General features: G+C 42.4%; 1 protein-coding gene across 3 annotated transcripts in view; it reads left to right on the plus strand.

Moving 5' to 3' along the window:
- The first annotated feature begins 7,431 nt into the window (after positions 1-7,431).
- The window catches only part of appa (amyloid beta (A4) precursor protein a), a 117,549-nt gene continuing 103,733 nt past the window's right edge, over positions 7,432-21,247 (plus strand). For 2 of the 3 annotated variants that reach the window (XM_060898643.1, XM_060898644.1), the window contains exon 1: positions 7,433-7,659. In XM_060898643.1, coding sequence (XP_060754626.1) covers positions 7,600-7,659 — 60 coding nt within the window. In that variant the 5' untranslated portion in view covers positions 7,433-7,599. Of the gene's footprint in view, positions 7,660-21,247 lie in introns of all 3 variants that reach the window. The other variant, XM_060898645.1, reaches the window with a different exon arrangement.

The following is a 21,247-nucleotide window of genomic DNA, read 5'->3' on the forward strand; positions in this document are numbered from 1 at the left end:
GCTCCTATAAGTGTGTCCTATATAGTCATAAAGTATAACTGTGTAACCAGAAAATTCATTATGGTTTTAACATGAAATCTATTTTGTTGAGGTTATCAACTGTTCACTGATGGTGACTTGAGTGGAAAACTGTTCATGACAACTGCAGTCCTATAGTTGTGGATTTATGTGACTGTATTTCCAGATATAATGCAGAGATGCCTCGGCACTCTTGGATGAATCATGCCATTGTGACACGAACTTTATTTTATTGTTTTGGGTTGCATTGCAACACCAATATGGCCTGCACTGTGTCCTCCTTAACTCCATCCATCAACTACTGTGATTTTTGCAACCCAACTTTGTGGAAATAGTGAAAGACCAAGATCTGTTTTGTTTAACGAATTGCCTACTAATTTTCCTTGAGCTCTGCACTTCAGTGGCTCTGTTGCATGGTTGCTAGCAATCATGCCCATTGCCTTCTCTACTTTGCTTTCTGATTCAGTAAAAGCACTCACTCCTCTTCTACGAAACTAATCAGCGGAGTCGTCTCTTCCTGCAGCTGCAATGCAGAGAAGCTTGCTTTCTTCCCAGTGGGCTCTGCTGCCATACCTACTACTCGTTTCACTCCTCACTGCAGCCCCACAGGAAGATGATGCACAGCTAGCAGTATTTCCATAGCCTGCAAGGTGTGCTTCATGTGTCTCTAATGGCATTGTCCTGCAGTTACAGCTAAGCTCTGTAAGTTCATGTTGTCAGGTCCCAGACAATTTGGGTATTGACCATGTTCATCATCAAGCTATATCAGGGAAGAACAAACAGATCCCCATTCAACCTGGAAATATACAAAATGCATAGAGTAAGCCACAGTTCTGTGGGTGGAAGCAATTTGTTGATAAGAGAGGTCAGAGGAAAATGAGCTGCCAGGAAGGATATAGAAACTGATATAACCACTGGTGAGCAGAAAAGTATCTCAGCATGCATGAAATGTCAAACTGCAGTGGGTGGGCTACAACAGCAATCAGAATCTGAGGCTATCACATGCATGGACTCACCCAAACTGGACAGTTGAAAATTTAAAAAAATATATCACATGGTCTTTTTCCAGTTTTTCAAGTAATGATGATATGTTGCTTTTGGCAGACTTGGAAAAACATAAAAGCATATAATCCAGTCACTTGAGACACAAATTAATACCAGGTGTAAATGTGGCCTGAAGAACTTCTAATGCATTTGTATTCTTAAGGCCCAAGAATTATCTTCTTTTAAGGTCTAAACACATCAGTATTTTTCTTCCACTTGGACAAAATTGTATTTTTGCCATAGCCGTAGCAATAAAACCACTGAGAGGTGAAGCATGGCAAGCATAAGGATCTGGAGATGCTCAGACCCAGTCATCTATAGTCATCACAATTTGACCATTGCCAAAGTCACTCAGATCCTTACGCTTGCCCATTTTTCCTGCTTCCAACACATCAACTTCAAGAACTGACTGTTATCTTGCTGCCTAATATATTCCACCCCTTGACAGGTGCCACTGTAATAAGATAATCAATGTAATTCACTTTACCGCTCAGTGGTTTAATGTTATGGCTGATCGGTGAATATGCATCACCCTTGAAAGCTAAGACTGGGTCATGACTATATGTTTGCATGACAATTAGATCCAGGGACATATAAATATTAACTGGCCGAATGAAAATCTCTCTCATCTCATTATCTCTAGCCGCTTTATCCTGTTCTACAGGGTCGCAGGCAAGCTGGAGCCTATCCCAGCTGACTACGGGCGAAAGGCGGGGTACACCCTGGACAAGTTGCCAGGTCATCACAGGGCTGACACATAGGCACAGACAACCATTCACACTCACATTCACACCTACGGTCAATTTAGAGTCACCAGTTAACCTAACCTGCATGTCTTTGGACTGTGGGGGAAACTGGAGCACCTGGAGGAAACCCACGCGGACACGGGGAGAACATGCAAACTCCGCACAGAAAGGCCCTTGCCGGCCATGGGGCTCGAACCCGGACCCTCTTGCTGTGAGGCGACAGCGCTAACCACTACACCACCGTGCCGCCCACTAATGAAAATACTTTTTTTTTTTGTCGTGGCCATCCTTTGAAAACATGTGGGGTGACAAAGTATTTTGTATGAATGCCTTTCTATGTTTTCAGCTCATCCAGTACAATCTGTTGTATTCATGGTAAAGAGGGGACACAAAAAATACCAGCAGAGGTGCAAATAATTAACACAAATGATGTGTATTTTTATGAGGATTATTTATTTGATGATTTTACCTAATTGGAATGCTGCCAGTTGCACATTTTTCATTTAAAGATAAATGTAATTACACAACTAATAAACCTTTCATTTATAGCCTTTTTCTCAAGGTAAATATAACATTCTCATTATCTCTCTAGCCGCTTTATCCTTCTACAGGGTCGCAGGCAAGCTGGAGCCTATCCCAGCTGACTACGGGCGAAAGGCGGGGTACACCCTGGACAAGTCGCCAGGTCATCACAGGGCTGACACATAGACACAGACAACCATTCACACTCACAGTCAATTTAGAGTCACCAGTTAACCTAACCTGCATGTCTTTGGGGGAAACCGGAGCACCCGGAGGAAACCCACGCGGACAACATGCAAACTCCGCACAGAAAGGCCCTCGCCGGCCCCGGGGCTCGAACCCAGGACCTTCTTGCTGTGAGGCGACAGCGCTAACCACTACACCACCGTGCCACCACTAAATATAACATTAACACTAACAATCAATATAAGGAAGAATTTGCTGTACTGTGGCTAGAATTATACATCCACTCACACTACATTTAAATGCAAGGACCTGTCAGTAAAGTCTCTCTCTCTCTCTCTCTCTCTCTCTCTCTCTCTCTGAAGTCACAACTTTTTGGAAAATGCCCACCAAGTGTTTTAACTAAGGTTAAAAGTTGAACTTGTACAATTTAGGCAAGGCCCTCTATTCAATCTCAGTCTATGAAAAGCAATTTAAGTGGATTTAGTTCCACAAAGACTTGGATTTACCAGCAAGGAGAATTTCGCCCTGTCATATCAATTGTGTTCTTGCAGAGAAAGCAAAAATCCTCAGAGAATCCACAGAGAAAAACACAATTATTGGATCAGATATTTAGTGCAGTGCTGGTCTGTGATGGATAACCACACAGTGGCAGCAAATACCAGCAAAGACATTTTCACACATTCCAGAGACATGTCTCTACACCGTGTAAAATGCATTTTATGGCATAACATCATTCAATAAAAAAAAAAAAATGCATTTAGTGGTTAGAAAACTGGGTACTAGAAGTTCAAGTAAGCTTCTGTCTGAAGAATGAGAGAGATCTGAGGGAGTTACAGAGCATTATTGAGCTCCATGTAGGTGATTGATTTTGAAAAAGATTGAAGTGAGTGAAATCACCCTCACCTATGAGAACTGAAGGCCAGTAAAACACATCCCCTCCCCTACCCATTATTTTTACTTCTATCTTTATGGGGACACTCGTTGACAAAATGCATTCCCTAGCCCTTTACCCTAACGATCCATCCCATCCATCCCATCTATTACCGCTTATCCTGTGCAGGGTCACAGACAAACTGGAGCCTATCCCAGCTGACTATGGGCGAGAGGTGGGGTACACCCTGGACAAGTCACCAGACACATAGAGACAAACAACTATTCACACTCACATTCACACCTACAAGCCACCAATTAACCTATCCTGCATGTCTTTGGACTGTGGGGGAAACCCATGCAGACACGGGGAGAACATGCAAACTCCACATAGAAAGGCACCCCTCAGCCATTGGGCTCAAACCCAGAACCTTCTTGCTGTGAGGCCATGTCACCCTAACCTTAACTATCACAACTAAATGCCTAGCCCCAAACCCTAGCCTAACTCTAACCCACCCATCCATCCATTATCTGTAGCTGCTTATCCTGTTCTACAGGGTCGCAGGCAAGCTGGAGCCTATCCCAGCTGACTATGGGTGAGAAAAAAAAAAGACAAGTCACCAGGTTATCGCAGAGCTGACACCTAACTCTAACATGAACCCTAAAATGAAGTCCATCCATTATCTGTAGCCGCTTATCCTGTGCAGGGTTGCGGGCAAGCTGGAGTCTATCCCAGCTGACTATGAGCAAGAGGTGGGGTACACCCTGGACAAGTTGCCAGATCATGGCAGGGCTGACACTGAGGCTACGTTTACACTAGACCGTATCTGTCTCGTTTTCTTCGCGGATGCACTGTCAGTTTACATTAACCCCCCTGAAAAAGCGGGGAAACGGGAATCCGCCAGCGTCCACGTATTCAATCTAGATCGTATCAGCTCCGGTGCTGTGTAAACATTGAGAATACGCGAATATGCTGTGCTGAGCTCTAGCTGGCGTCTCATTGGACAACGTCACTGTGACATCCACCTTCCTGATTCGCTGGCGTTGGTCATGTGACGCGACTGCTGAAAAACGGCGCAGACTTCCGCCTTGTATCACCTTTCATTAAAGAGTATAAAAGTATGAAAATACTGCAAATACTGATGCAAATACTGCCCATTGTGTAGTTATGATTGTCTTTAGGCTTGCCATCCTTCCACTTGCAAGTAATAAGTGATATGCGCTGGGATCTCACACACAGCGGCTCAGTCCCGAATCGTGGCTTGTTCACTTCACTCGCGCGCTCTGTGAGCTGCGCAGGGCCGGAGTGCGCACCCTCCAGAGGGCACTCGCTGTTCAGGGCGGAGTGATTTGGAGCGCAGGATGCCTGCGGAGCCGAGCGTATCCGCGTATTGGTGTTGCTGTGTGCACGGCTAACGGTTTTAGTGTAAACGCGAATCGTTTTAAGAACGTTAATCTGATGATCCGCTGATTCGACGTAATGTAAACGTAGCCATAGACACAGACAACCATTCACACTCACACCTACGGTCCATTTAGAGCCAATTAACCTAACCTGCATGTCTTTGGACTGTAGGGGAAACCGGAGCACCCGGAGGAAACCCATACAGACAACATGCAAACTCCACACAGAAAGGCCCCCGTCAGCCACTCGGCTCAAACCCAGAACCTTCTTGCTGTGAGGCGACGGTGCTAACCACTACACCATTGTGCCGCCCTAACCTTAACCATCACAACTAAATGCCTAGACCCAAACTCTAGCCTAACCCTAAAATGAAGTCTTAACCCTCAAACAGTCCTTTGGTGAGGACCAGCTAAAATGTCCTCAATTCCCAAAAATGTTCTCATTCTGGGGCAGCACACAGCAAGAAGGTCCTGGGTTTGAGCCCAGCAGCTGACAGGGGCCTTTCTGTGTGGAGTTTACATGTTGTCTCCGTGGGTTTCTTCTCTGTGGGTGCTCCGGTTTCCTCCACAGTCCAAAGACATGCAGGTTAGGCTAATTGGTGGCTCTAAATTGACCGTGAATGTGAATGTAAGTGTGAATGGTTGTTTGTGTGTCTATGGCCCTGTGATTGGGGGGGGTTAGACCAAAAAAAATTTTTCTACCCCCTCCAAAATACTATCTAAGTATGGAAATACCAATATTTGGCCAACTGAAAAATGCTAACCCCCTTGTACATACCCTCTGAAGTTAATAACCCCTCCAAATAGTCAAAAACTGCCTTTTTCACTAATATAAGCATTCCTTAACAGAAATAACTCTTAAATATAACATCAAAAATCACAGTAATAACATTTATTTCTCACAAAAAGAGTTGTTTAAGGCACTGGAAATGTTTCAGATGCAACAGATAAGGCTAAGTGGCAGAAATTGTGTCTGAAATGTCCATTTTGACAATCAGTAGAGGATTACATAGTTTGCACTGATTTGTCAGTGATTATTTACCTGCAAGAATACAAATAATGACTATTTAATACATTGGGAGATATAATTCAGATATGAATCATTTGTGCATACTGGTTCTTAAAACTAAATTAGTAACCTTAAGTAATGATCCTCTGTGCTTAAAAATAGTTCATATTTGAGGTATTGCTGAAGAGTGTGACATTCATCAATAACTTTAAAACTTGCTGAAAAAGAGCAGAATTACCATATGTTTAATTTACTTGAATGTAAGGTTACTTACCACTAAGCTTATTACCTTAAAATAATGATCATCTGCACTGAAAATGTTGTAGTCGTACCTAGTGGTATACCTGAAGAGGTTCGCATTCATCGATAACTTTAAAACACATTTTTAAAAAAAGCAGCATTCTAATATCAAACAGCACTGTCATGTATTTTGTCATATTGTAAGAATGGAAACTTTCAGAGGGTATGTACAGGGAGGTTAGCAAGGTTCAATTTAATAAAATTTGACATTTTTCCACATAGATGGACCATCTCCATATTTCTAGGGGGGTAAAGCATGGAAAAGTCAAAATTCTTAAAATAACAACCCCCCCCCAACACTGTCGCCTCACAGCAAGAAGGTCCGGGTTCGAGCCCCGTGGCCGGTGAGGGCCTTTCTGTGTGGAGTTTGCATGTTCTCCCCGTGTGCGCGTGGGTTTCCTCCGGGTGCTCCGGTTTCCCCCACAGTCCAAAGACATGCAGGTTAGGTTAACTGGTGACTCTAAATTGAGCGTAGGTGTGAATGTGAGTGTGAATGGTTGTCTGTGTCTATGTGTCAGCCCTGTGATGGCCTGGCGACTTGTCCAGGGTGTACCCCGCCTTTCACCCGTAGTCAGCTGGGATAGGCTCCAGCTTGCCTGCGACCCTGTAGAACAGGATAAAGCGGCTAGAGATAATGAGATGAGAGATGAGATGAACAACCCCTCCCCACTGTGATGACCTGGCAACTTGTCCAGGGTGTATCTCGCCTCTTGCCCATAGTCAGTTGGGATAGGCTCCAACTTGCCTACAGATAATGGATGGATGGATGGATGGATGGTTCTCATTCTGTTGGCTAAAAAAAAAATCTGTTCTGGTCCTTAATATGTAGCGAGTACAAGTACACGCACACACACACACACCGGGGGGGGGCTTCTGCTTGGGAAGGTGTTCCATTCCAGACATTTTGGAGTCTGATTCAGATTCCAATGGTTACGGAATCAAATGACTCTGATTCAAAGAGTCGATTCTGTACAATATAGGCCACTTCGGCTGTGTCTTTTTGATGAACTCAGTGAACTTTTAGGTCCATGTCTGAATAAACTAGTACTAATTGTATCGTGATTTAAACGCTAAATTGATTCACAATTCAATTTTGAGAGCTAGACAGGGCTTAAATGAACTTATTTGGTTAATGGAGACAAAACCTTTTCTTAGCATTTTTTTTTAAATCTCCTGGATAGATTGTCTCAGGCTTATTTAAAGTCAGATTTTTCTTAGCCTAAATCTGACTTGTGTAAATGATGTGTGTGCGAATCGAGTTCACTCATGTAGAATCGACTCATAGTACCGAATGTCAATTCTTCCTGTTTGGAATCAGGGATTCGACACGTTATGGGATCGACTCTCAGTCCTACCCCTCGGTCGGTCAGGTGACTCTGTGTTCAGTCTCGCTATTATACACGCTCCTGTTAAGAGCCCGGAGAAACCTATCCTGCTGTATTGTAAGTAATCGTTAAACCAAGACCGTGAGTGAATATCGTCGGTGAGATCTCCAGGAGGATGTGGGATCATCGGCTTTTCTTGTTGTTGATGGTCGCGAGCTCAGCTCGTGCGGTCGAGGTAAGAAGGCGATAATGAATGTTAGAAATGGGTGCGTCGTGTGTTCCAGTGGATACAGTCATAACAGTCTTAAATACGTTTAGAGTTAATAAATAAAAGTGTATTTAACAGTAGGTTAAACACAGAGTCTTTAAACTGTAAAATCTCCTTGATGTCATGAGTAAACCACTGGGATGTGACTGAAATTTAAAGATTACTGCAAAATAATAATAATAAAAATAATCATGCCTGGAAATGGTTGTGCTGTATGTCTGAGGGTTTTGAGCATATTCTGTGCTGATTTGTTCCTGGCTAACCCGAGCTGACATGGCGTTTTTGGGAATAAAACTGGTTTATTTCTTCTACACTGGGTTTTCCTGCCTAGCATCAAAGTTGGACTTAGTCTTGAGATCTATTAAAGGATTTCAAGATGATATTAATAAAAAAAATACATATCAATATGGGAGTTGACCCTAAACCCTTCGTTTTAGTAGACAATAGGTTTCCAGAAAAGGGAGAAGAGAAAAAAACACACACACACACACACACACACATCAGGCTCCATAAGAAGCGGTGTAGAAACAATGTAGCAACCCAAGACATGTCTCAGTGTTTCCTTTAGAAACCAGGATTACTGCTGGCTTAACAATTGCGCAGTAGTCGCCCTGGTTTCATTTATAAATAGCAATGCTGTTAGTGGGAGGTGGAAAACCGCAGTTTGTTGGCCTGTGAGGGAATTTAAACGCAATACTGAGTCTTCTGCTCGCTGTGTCGCTGAAACAAGGACGTTTGGTGAAGAACATGTCCCCCACACAGCCTACAGTAGACTAGGGTAGTTACTTCTTACATGTAACATACAGGAGCAAAGATGGCGGCGTTTAGCAAACTGCAGTAAGCTGTGCGTTTGAATTCACTGACAGACTCCGAGAAAGAGAACAATAGTACGCCCAAGGTGTAAGGTCTTTCACAAGGCCTAATTCAACACTGTAACAAGCCACAGTCTGCTCCATAGTGGTGTTGGTACTGTAATACACAAGGCCCCAAGACTCAAGAAGCTCTTGCCTCAAATTCAGCCTTAATTGGAAAAAAAAAATATATATATATATATATATATATATATATATATATATATATATATATATACACACACGCACTACCGTTCAAAAGTTTGGGGGTCACCCAGACAATTTTGTGTTTTCCATGAAAAGTCACACTTTTATTTCCCACCATAAGTTGTAAAATGAATAGAAAATATAGTCAAGACATTTTTCTGGCCATTTTGAGCATTTAATCGACCCCACAAATGTGATGCTCCAGAAACTCAGGCCCTGTCCACACGGCAATGGATTCAGGTGAATCTGATAAAGAGCAATTCCAGCGTTATGGACGTGACACTTGAACTCAAAATGGCAACAAATGACCCAGTGCATGTTTTATTGTCTCCCAGTATTTAAACAGGTGTTGCATATTTTAAGGCTGTACCATACTGGAGAAGTGATAGAACAAGAACAATTCCCATAGTACATCTAGGGCATGCCAGAAAATGCTAATAAAAGATGCGTTATGGATGTGACAGAAAAAGTATCACTTTTCTTGGGTGACTGTACATTTTTATCAAACTCTGTGAAATCGTAAACCTAATGTCGAAATGGAGATATCCATTTGATAGAGGGGTCCAAGGTGAATATTAAAAAAATCTTTGTTTAAAATATTTTGTATTTCATGCAGAGTTTCGGAAGGAAAAGTCAGCGTTATGGATGTGATGAAATTCCGTTATGGATGTGACTCGTCTGAAATAGACATGGCATATGTTTAGAAAATCAGCAATTTAACCACCATAACCCTTTGAAAAACTCTCTAAATATCAGCTAAAACTATCAAAGTTCTTAAATAATATTTAGGATGGCTATTGTTTTGCTGTTTTGTGGATTTTAGCATACATTTCTGTGGCTTGTGGGAATAATATAGAATTGTACATGATCAAAGTTGATTTTAGCTTGGGTTTTACATTATAAGAAAGACAGACTGACAGTGACACATTAGGTTGGTTACAAATTGGTTCAACTTATTCACATCTGTAAAATACAGGCCTAGGTGATATCTCTGGGAGTGGTTTTGATGTATTACATGTTGCTTTATTTTTGCATGGTGAGGTTGACATTTACATGGAATTGCCCTAAAATTGTTTATCGTTTCGGCCTGGCGTCCACACGGCACCGGCGTTTTGGGTGCCCCAAAACGAAATCTTTTGAGAACGGGTTCCAGAGTGGAAAGATCTGGCAACGGCGCCGTTGCGAAGTCGTCTGGATGAGTAGAACGGATTTGTTTACGATGACGTCACAACCACATGACTGTCAGTGCTTCACGCCGGGTAGAAGTGTAACGAACTCGATGCGAGTTGTCAACAAATCCTATAACTTGGTTCATGAAACGTGCTTACAAAATATTTTCATTGTGAATATTTATTGTGTAATGGTGCAAAGTGAGAGAGAGAGAGTAGCCCTTAGGGCAGAGTCAATCCCGCCAGCAAAAATAGGGAAAAAAAAAAGGAGCGATCTCACCTCTTCAGATGTTGGTTTAAGTCCTACAATACATTCCTCAAAAAGGGCGTAGAAGAACAAATTAATCCATCAACGTGTAGCATTCAATTTATTCCGGACCATTAAAGACGCCGCCTTCCGCGTAGAATCATACGTCACCCTCGCCGCCATATTGGATGGGTCAAAGCGGAGAATAAAGATGCCTCATTCATGTGCTGCGTTTAACTGTACCAACAGGTTTGCTGTCCAAACCAGATCACATGGGATTACCTTTCACAGGTGAGACTGGAAAAATGCTTTTCATTGTATTTGGTCATTATAACGTAATTTTACGAACAGATTTTTCTGACTGTGGCTAATATGAAGTCTCGTGCATAATAGTTTATGCGCATGCGTCCTTACTTCTATTATTCTGGTGTCTCCAATGGGACCGTCTTACAGCGCACCTAGAGGTGTGGAATGTGTATTGCATCGTTTTCAGCAAGCGTTGCGTTGCCATATGGACCTGATATTTTACTGATCCGTTGCCCATGTGGACGCTATATATTTTTTAAAAATCTCGTTGCCGTTGTCGTGTGGATGTAGCCTCAATCTGCTCAAAGGAAGGTCAGTTTTATAGCTTCTCTAAAGAGCTAAACTGTTTTCAGCTGTGCTAACATGATTGTACAAGGGTTTTCTAATCATCCATTAGCCTTCTGAGGCAATGAGCAAACACATTGTACCATTAGAACACTGGAGTGATAGTTGCTGGAAATGAGCCTCTATACACCTATGGAGATATTGCACCAAAAACCAGACATTTAATTATGCTGTGTTCACACTTATACCGGTACGAAAGTGGTATAACTGTATCGATACAAAGTATACCGGTACAGTTTAGTGCATCTGTCCACACTAGCGAGAAATGTTTGTGGTTTTCTTTCACGGTAGTTGAAATGCGCGTGCGCGAAATGTTTCCGTGGTTACCGAGTAACTTCCTTCCGAGAATACGGCGGATGAAACAACGTGTGTGCTTTTTGTCGTCAATGTACAGTCTATTTCTGGTGGTCATTTATTCAGTCAAATTGTATAAAACGCGCGAGGCAGTTGAGAATGAGACAAACGAATCTCCGTTCTTCACTATTTTATTCAGCGAAGACATCGATTGAGGGGTGTGACTTTGCGCATTATATTTGTATCGATAGAGAACCGCTTCATCTGTCCACACTACGCGAAGCGCTACAGTACCGATACTGTACCAGTACAAAACCCATACATTTGTGGGTTTCGTACCGATAGTTATACCGCTACAGTACCGGTATGGACCCTTTTCATGTGACGTGACGACAAACGCGGCCGCCATTTTGGACGTGTACTACCAGTAGTTTACCACAGCCAGCATTGAGGAACGGCAGCAAAGAAAGTGTTTATTTTCAGCAAGACTTCCATCATGCCACTATATTGTTGTGCACCTGGATGTAGTAACCATCAACAAACAAGGCAAGGGTTATCATTTTATCGGATCCCGGTAGATGCTGACCGACGGAGAAGATGGATAACGGCACACCAACGCTTGTGTAGTGACCACTTTGTTGGAGGTAAGACGAATAAAATTAGCCAGAAAAGGCATTACGTTGCTGTTAACATTCTGTGGCGGCGAGTGTGTAACCAAATAGGCTAAAATAACCCATTGTAACCTCTTTGTTCTTCTGTAGTAGCTATTAGCTAACGACATTAGCTAGCGTTGTGTTCCTTTGCTGTTGGTAGACTGTAGGACAGATCAGAGGCAGTGTCCTACAAACAGCGCTTAATTTGAGGGGGAGCAAGCCGGAGCGCGCTCCGGAACCTCGGGCGTTGGCTCCGGCAGCTATTTACACTGGATCTGGTGATCCGACACCTCTTTTGACTATGTAACAAAAAAAAATAAATTAATTAATTAAAAAAATGCAAGTTTATTTAGTGTTAATGTCTGATTTTGATATCTGTCTTGTTGGTGATTTCTCTCATGAAACGACATCCACAAAATATCTGCAGGTGAACTTAATTTGCAGTCTTATTACAAAACATGCCCAGAAGCGCAGCGCCGCGCCCCCCTCCCCCCCTCTTTTTTCCGCACCGGAGCGGCTCATCCTCTGCGCTCCGGGACCTCCCACTTTACAAATTAAGCACTGCCTACAAATAAGTGTTCAAAATAAGAGGAACATGTATTTGTCTCTTCAATCCAGGCCGTTCCCTGTAATCTGTAACAACGGTTGGAGAAAGTAATGGCAAATAGTGAGTGCACAAACCATAGAAGGGAAACTGTACACAGCGCCAGGACAGTGTGATGGTATGTCTACTTTTAGATTGTGTTAGCTTATCAATGAATTCACTTGAGTTTCACGTCTTTACGACGGATACTTAAATGTGTGTTAGGTATTATTGTTGCAGTCTAAGCAGTCATTGTAGCAGCTAGATGAGCGAGAACCGAAAGGGTCTGTGCCATAAACCGTTATTTCTGTACGGCGTTGCTAATGTGTCGTTACTGTTATTTCTCCCTCTGCTCGCCCTGTAAATGCCCTACGTCGCTGGATAGCGAAGGTGTTTTCTGCATCTCGCTCCTTTTTCTTGTATGTTCTCCGTTTGTCGCCTTCCTCACATTCAAACCAATTCGAGCCGAAGTCCGCTACATGTCCAAAATGGTGGTCGCGTTTACGAAGGTCACGTGACTGAAAAGGGTCTATAGTTGCTAGTGTGGACAGGTGTTGCGGTATGAAAGTAGTTTCGTATTGGTACAAAATCCCAATGTGGACAGGGTATTAGTAGAATTTAGCTAGAATAGTCATTTACCACATTAGCAATGTATAGAGTGTATTTCTGATTAGTTTAAAGTGATCTTCATTGAAAAGAACAGTGCTTTTCTTTCAAAAATAAGGACATTTCAAAGTGACCCCAAACCTTTGAACGATAGTGTGTATATTTGACTGACTTGGCTGTATCGTTCACTCCCTACACCGTCAACATTTCCAAACACTATCGGAGCGATGAAACAACAAGCTTCTCATGGAGGTTTTTTGTTCCTTCAATGTTACACATGCCCCTTTTCCACCAAAGCTGGTTCGGGGCCAGTGCTTAGTTTGGAACCGGGTTTTCTGTTTCCACTGACAAAGAACTGGCTCTGGGGCCAGAAAAAACGGTTCCAGGCTAGCACCAGCTCTTTGCTGGGCAAGAGGAAAGAACCACTTACATCAGCGGGGGGCAGAGTTGTTAAGACCGACAACAATAGCAAGACTGCAAAAGGTCGCTATTTTTAAGCGACGAGAAGCAGCAGCTGTACAAACGCGAAGTCATCCATTATTGTTGTTGTTGCTTCGATGTTCGCGCCAAGGTTTATGCAAACGCAGCGACGTAACTGATGTATACAGCGACATAACTGACGTATACAGCGACGTAATGATGTGGCTCCCCTTAGCACCCCAAGCTATGGAAAAGCAAACTGGTTCTCAGCTGGCTCGAAAGTTGAACGAGTTGTGCACCAGCACTGGCCCCAAACCAGCCCTGGAACTGATTTGGTGGAAAAGGGGTATTAATGGACCAGAGCAAACACTCGGAGTACAATCAGCAAATTTGCAGCTTTTTGGAAACGTACGTTTCCGTGACCTTGAAAATACAGTTTGTTTTTTTTTCGCAGTCCAGTTTCCATCAAATTGTGCACTCTGACTGATTGGCTCATAAGTGGTCCGGAATCCTACGATCCGGACCCCGGTTACAGACCTTTAGCGACTTGTTTGTTCACAACAAACATGGTAGCAATTTTTTTTGTCAACGTTTATTTTCGCATTTCTCAGTATAATAGCATTAATTTTACAGCATGGATAGCCAAAGCGAGTTTTACTACCCTGATGAAGACGAAGTAAAAGAAAGCTGAGAAACTGTTGCTAACGCCGAGCAAATCCAGCAGTTTATTGAGGAGCAAAGGGCAGAAAATGCAACAAAAAAGACGACCTACGACCTCGGTGTCTTTTTGGGAAGTTCTGTCGAAACCTAAATGAAGGTTGAAATGTGGAAGATATACCTGGCAAAGAACTAAACGTGTTGCTGTGCAACCTTTTCATGTCCGCAACAAAGAAAAATGGCGATGGGTGCGAGCTGTCCTCGCTCACGTCTTTCCAGAGAAGTATCCAGCGCTATCTGAATCAGTCCGGCTCGAAACTAAATATCTTCACGGACCCTGAGTTCAACAAGTCAAGAGAAGTCCTTGTGGCCCGTAAACGACAGTTGGTCGAGGTTTTGACGAGCTTGTTGCAGGTTTGTTCTAAATATGGTTTCCTTTTCGGGTGCTCTCGTTCTCTGTTAGAATTTGGTAAATAAATGTTATTTACCAGCTTAAGGTCGGTCCGTATCGTGAAATACCATGACCTCGGCCTTGAAAATACTGACCTCGGCCCAGAGGCCTCAATCGGTATTTTCAAGACCTCGGTCACGGTATTTCATGATACGGACCTCCTAGCTGGTAAATAATGTTATACATCATACTTGCCTACCCTCTGAGAATGAAAAGTGGTAGATCAGATTGTGTGAAGCCTCCCTGGAAAATTCTGGGGAGAGGAAAAAAAAAACCCACAATTTAAATTGTCCTGCATTCGGACAAGTTGTCCGAACTTTAGTAAAAACGGGTTTTTGTAAGGGAGAGAAGGCTGGAAGTAGGCAGTGTGTGAGCACTGAACTAGCTCTTAGAGGGGCAACACCTGGATATGAATCTGAAGCGTCAGTAAAACCACCTTCTCTCCCTCGTCCAAGTTTGTGCCTGCTTGCATCTTTATAAAAGGGGAAATTCGGATGTAATGTAATTCTCCTGCATTCGGAGTACCATGTTTGAAGAAAATTGATCAAGAAATCAGACTGACATACTTCTCAAAATCCATGCTTCTCGCCTCGACATTTGTTTGATGCTTGGAGGATCCAACGACCAAGTCGCTTTGAACTTGTCATAGCAAATCTTTGTCTTTGGAGTTTATCATTCGTGATCACCAGAGCATGTTTGGTTTTTACAAATACTGGCGTGATTTGTTATATGTGACCTCATTGCTGATTGGCGAGAGCCATATCTAGAACCAATGGAATGGTGCGATAGAGCAATACAACTTAGATTCAACATTATCACGCCGTTCCATTGGCTATCGGTTTCCTTTAATATGACTATAGCCAAAGTGAGATCAGAAGAGTGAATCCAAGAGTGTTTGCTGATTTATTTTGTAATGTGGTATTTTTTTTTTTTAAACTAAATTCACCTGTCAAAATCAGTAGACTACCACGTGAATTTGTAAATTTGGCAATGAGCATCATAGCATTTCTCTTGATCAGGCAAAAAATCTACTGGTTTTGTGCTTGTAATCAAGCATCAGGATTATCCCAGGATTAGACTACACAATATTTTTGTCTTTCACGATCATGGTCACCATAGTGCCATGAATTCTTACTGCGTCTTGGTCAGGAGACTAGCAACACAAGTTTGACCAAGTATTGTTCGAGTCCTTCCCTGTTGTTAGGGAGGAGGGTCAAGAAATTGTCAATCGTGGCTATCAAGGAACACGTCATAGGTGAGGGAATATTTAAAAAAAAAAAAAAATCTGATGTGCTAGATGTTGTCAGGGTGTCACGGGGTATCACAGATGCCACACCACTGTAGTGTGATGTAATCAAATAACACAAATAACATTCCCAATGTCTATATTTGGGCCTGATGTTGGAAATTTGTTGGCCATGACAAAATCATATCAAAATTGGGCTGAATTTGTGTAACCTGATCCTGGCATTTGGTGTCAGCCCATGGGTAATGGGGCAATTTAGAAGTGTAAGGGCTATAGGCAATGTTGGTCTAATTCATCCCTAGTGCTGAAAGTTGGGTAATATCCCAATATCATCAGGCTGTTAAAAGCACTAAGCCGGAGTCATTCTCAATAATGAATAAAGTGAGAGTTGTGTTGAAGGTCAGCTTGCTAGATTAAGGGTCTTGATTGATCTCCCCCATAAAATCATTCCTAGAACAACCATAGCTTTCTTCCTAGGTGTACATTTCTTGTCACAGTTCATTATAATCGTTTTTTCATTATATGGGGATAATTATGAAATGTTTAATAATAGGAATGATATTCGGACTGCATGTCTTTATATTTTTTTTTTGTTAGTATGTTAAGTATGGTTATAGAAATCCAGAAAAAAAAAATACTGTCCTAATATTTAAGCTATAGAATTACTGGCTTTAATTCACTACTTTTAGTCTTGCTGTCATTGAAAACAATTTCTTGCCATAGAAAACCTTGTATACCATCAATTGAATATATATTTTTTTTCGTGCCAACTATTAGAATGCCTCATAACAATGGTCATTTCTGTATTTGCTTTTGATAACAAATTGTGGCTTTGTTCTGTCTGATCTGTCTCTCTTCATGCGTTTTCTTTTCAATTACCCTTGTGGTGGACTGCTGTTCATCCGCTTTATTCAGTGCCGTAGCTCTGAAAAGGTCACGTTACCTTCAGTGGAATGGAAAGCATTCAGAGCTGGTCACTGAAAAAGCTCAGTGTTGAATAGGCAGCTTTGTTTGGCTACAACACGACTTGTCAGCAGGTGAGGAATGTTGTGTCTAGAGGGAAGAGCAGAGCCATGGCCTCCTGCATAATAGCCATGACCAGCTGGCCAGGATTCATCCGGTCTGCATTAAAGCACCAATAATCGTTTTATGTATTGTTATTCAATGAATAAATTTATCCTCTACACCTTTTCTTCCCTCTGCCCCACATTTGGGAGGAAACCATCCAGGTAGTTTTTGTGCTTTCCCAAGATATTGGCTTTATTGTGGACCTCAACTTGAAGTTTTCACACACATCACATTATCTCTAGCCGCTTTATCCTTCTACAGGGTCGCAGGCAAGCTGGAGCCTATCCCAGCTGACTACGGGCGAAAGGCGGGGTACACCCTGGACAAGTCGCCAGGTCATCACAGGGCTGACACATAGACACAGACAACCATTCACACTCTCATTCACACCTACGGTCAATTTAGTCACCAGTTAACCTAACCTGCATGTCTTTGGACTGTGGGGGAAACCGGAGCACCCGGAGGAAACCCACGCGGACACGGGGAGAACATGCAAACTCCGCACAGAAAGGCCCTCGCCGGCCCCGGGGCTCGAACCCAGGACCTTCTTACTGTGAGGCGACAGCGCTAACCACTACACCACCGTGCCGCCCCCAACTTGAAGTTTTGAAATCAGATATTTATCAATTCTCTTCACTACATTTGAAGTTTTTGTTCATGACATTGGTTTTTTTTTTTCCCCTTCATTGAACATTTGATAGCTAACTAGCTAGTTGTTCGTCAACCCATTGTTTAAAAGCTAACCTCATATAAAGATTCAAGTTGTGTCTATATGCTGGTAACTTATTAAGCACATGTAAATAGAGCATATTACACGGTTCTGTGAAGATATGAAGTTTCTCTTTGAGTGGTGAACGTATTCACGAGTGAGCAAAGCGAACGAGTGAGATTTTTCAGCACAAGAAGATGAACTTCATATCTTTGCGTCACCGTGTAACGTTCTTTATATTAATATATACACAAGTTAATCAAAATTTTAATTTTGAACCGGTTCACCATGTTGACAATGCACATCTAGTCAGTGGGAAAACACTGGGAGTGATGTCATCGGAGTGAAATATCGGGAAATATTCTGTCCATGTTCACTGGATACAAGCAATCGTGTGCTCTGATTGGCTACTCTACTACTAGGCTATCAGCTCATATAGACCCTTCCCACTGACGTAGCCGGAAGTAAACAAACCCTGCGCCATATTGGAAGACCAACAAACTCGTGATTAGTGGGAAATAACGGCAGCACGCGGAATTTAAACCCACGAGGCACTTGATTCATCATAAACCTACAATGGTAAACTTTTGTGTTGTGTTAGGGTGTTCCAACAAAGCTGATGGGAAAGGTGAAAAGAAGTCTTTCTACAGAATACCAGCTGTGATTGAGACACAAGCAAACCAAGGAGCTTTCTGCCAGGAGACAGAGAATAAGTGCATTACTGAGTGTCTGTGAGCAAAGGAGAGCCTGAACGTTGCAACTTCCCTATTGGCTGTTTATTGGTTGTTTGTAAAAATGTATAAATTGTTGCCCTTCTTCGCGGACTCGAGAGACGAGACCTGACGAGTTAGTTCGTTGGTAGCAGAACAAAATGTCTGGACACAAATCGGGTTTTCAGAAAAGGAAAGAAAATAAACGCAGGGTCTAAAATACAAAAAAGGAGGCAGAAAAAGCAAAACGAGTTAAGGTAGGACAAATGGTTACTTTTCTGAGGCAGCCCGCCATGGCTGCCTGCAGGCTTATTTATTATAGCCTATTTAGTTAAAATAGTTGATATAAAACGTTTATAGTTATGTGATGGTTGTCCTCAGTGTTCGAACTATGCCGATATTTTCGGGGGGTCCCTTTTTTCCATTGGGGGGTGCTTGCGCTTGTCTCGGAGCGCGGATCTCCAAACACATGAGAAGCCTATCTTACGCACATATCACGCGGACTCCACACCTCCACACGCATCGCGTCTGAAGTCATAACTCATCAGGGGAAATCGTGTCCGCATTGGCATGTTCAAAAAACAACCTCGCGTCAACAATGATACCACACGCAAGAACAAAAAAAACAGTCAGGCTACTCAACAACCAACCTGGCAGCAGCAGTCGTTGTCATATCGGTTTATTTTATCTTTGATGTAAATACAACACTTCGGATATGCAAATGCTTCCCGTTACACACGATTGCTATGTCAATAAACATCATTTTGCCAATATTTTAGAGACCCCCCAACATTTCCCAAATCATGTTTTCAAGGGATCTCATGTCTGTTTCAGGGGATCTCGGATCCCCCGAGTACCCCCGTAGTTCGAACACTGGTTGTCCTGATTTAGACTGGTGTAGTTTTTTTTTTGGGGGGGGGGTTGCACGATGTTGCACCCGGGTCCAGATTAGGGCAGAACCGGCCCTGGCTACATTTCAGGTGTAGTTTGTTTTATGTATGTATGTACTTGCGTAGATGTGTACTTGGTCTTCCAATATGGCGACTACCGAAATCTCGCGGCGCGGTGACGTCATGCGGGAACCCTCTATACCGTGAGTAGAGAGAAACAAAATGGCGGAGCATGTTGCGGAAGCAACCGAGGACGAAATAAAAACTCTACTCGAACCCCCCACACACACGCGCACTGAAAAAATGTAATAAAAGTATTTGATGGTAAGAATGCATCTTTTTAATTTTATTTTTCAAGAATGTTCATTTATTTATTTTTTCCAAAAATTGCTACTGTCATTTCACTGGTTTGTTTACGTTCTAAGCGGAAATTTTGTCGGACATTTTGTACAAATTTATCAAATTTGCTAAAAATAAAAATGCTCTGTTTCTCAAAATCCAGTGAATGTGGATAGAATAACAGTTATTTCACTCAGTTTTGTCGTACATGGCTTATAGCCGACTCGGCGCTACATGCCACGTCGGTTATTGTCTCATGTACGACTTGATTTCATGGAATAACTGAAATGTCACTCAGATCCACAATGTATTTCATATGAAAAATGCAATTTTTTTCAACACACAGACTTCATATCTTCAAGCCAACGTGTGGAATTATTATTTTTTAATTATATAGACACGTTCGCAAACAAAGTACCTAAATTTATCAAAATAATTCCTAAATTTCCTCATGAGTGACGCATGTATAGAGATTTGTCACAGTTTTGGTTCTCCATTTCCCGGCTGTAGCTCATATGAAACGTGAGTGGTGTATTTCCCAATAAAACACTTGTATCCATGTGATATATATTTGTACGTTTTGTGATTTAACATTTTATCAGTACACGCCTAGTCTGTATCTGGCTGCAGGTGTAGCTTTATTTAGATGCCCTGGAGACAAACCCAGGAGCCTCCAGCTGGCTGTTTCACTGGGTAGATGATGAGATCCAGGGCTAAAGCAGATCCTCCAGTGGTCCTGCTGCCTTGGCAACAGAGCGCTGCAATCAAGTGTGTTGACATATGTGTGACAGATGTTTCTTCTGGGAGTAGATGACCTTTGGCCTTCACAGTCAGCTGTGAACTGGAAGTGTGATTAGTGCAGAGCTCAAAAGCCCCCAGGTGGCCTTATTCCTCATGGAAGCTACAGATGGGGTAACTTTGGCACCATGACCTGACTGCAGGTAGCAGCATTACAGGTTGAGTGTTACACCTCCGTTGGATATCAGAACTCGTATTATAATATTGCTTTTGAGATTTTTTAAAAAAAATATATAAATAGTGCATGTGGACTATCTGATATGAATGCAATCAGTTTTATGCCTTTATTCCTATATTACTTCACAACATAACCCGTGGAGACTTTAATGGATGCTGTGGAAAAAAGGTGACACTTCCTTGGGGTCTGATCATATGTTTATGGTAATAACATATCTGTAAGTCTAGGCTGGCTTTCCAAATATATGAACAGGATAACTATAGATATAAAAAAAAAAAAAAACCTGCGTATTTACACTGTTATGATTCTGTGTCTTAAATAGTCTTGTTTGTGTTTGGGCCCCTCCCTTCTCCTCTGCATTGTCTGGTTGTTGTAGCACCCAGGACATCCCTTGGTGACCACCTCTATAATTATTGCTCCCTCGGGTAGAAGCGATGGAGCTGTGTAGTTTTTTTTTTTTTTTTTTTTGTGCGCGCGCACGTGCGCTACATCAACCACAAGTGTAGTTGAATCCTGTTTGGTAATGCATCACCTTGGGATTCTAGATTGATGGTGTGTAATGAAATATGCACAGACACTAGTCAGCCATAACATTTAAAAGCACAGATGAGTGAAGTGAGTAGTGTTGGTTGACTTGTTACAATGGCACCTGCGCATGGGTGGGATATATTGGGCAGCAAGTGAACAACCAGTTCTTGAAGTTGATGTGTTGGAAGCAGGAAAAATGGGCAAGTGTAAGGATCCGAGTGACTTTGACAAGGGCCAAGTTGTGATGGCTAGATCACTGGGTCAGAGTGTCTCCAAGACAGCAGGTCTTGTGGGGTGTTC

This window comes from Neoarius graeffei, chromosome 18 (assembly GCF_027579695.1).
Source record: "Neoarius graeffei isolate fNeoGra1 chromosome 18, fNeoGra1.pri, whole genome shotgun sequence".
Classification (NCBI taxonomy): Eukaryota; Metazoa; Chordata; class Actinopteri; order Siluriformes; family Ariidae; genus Neoarius; species Neoarius graeffei.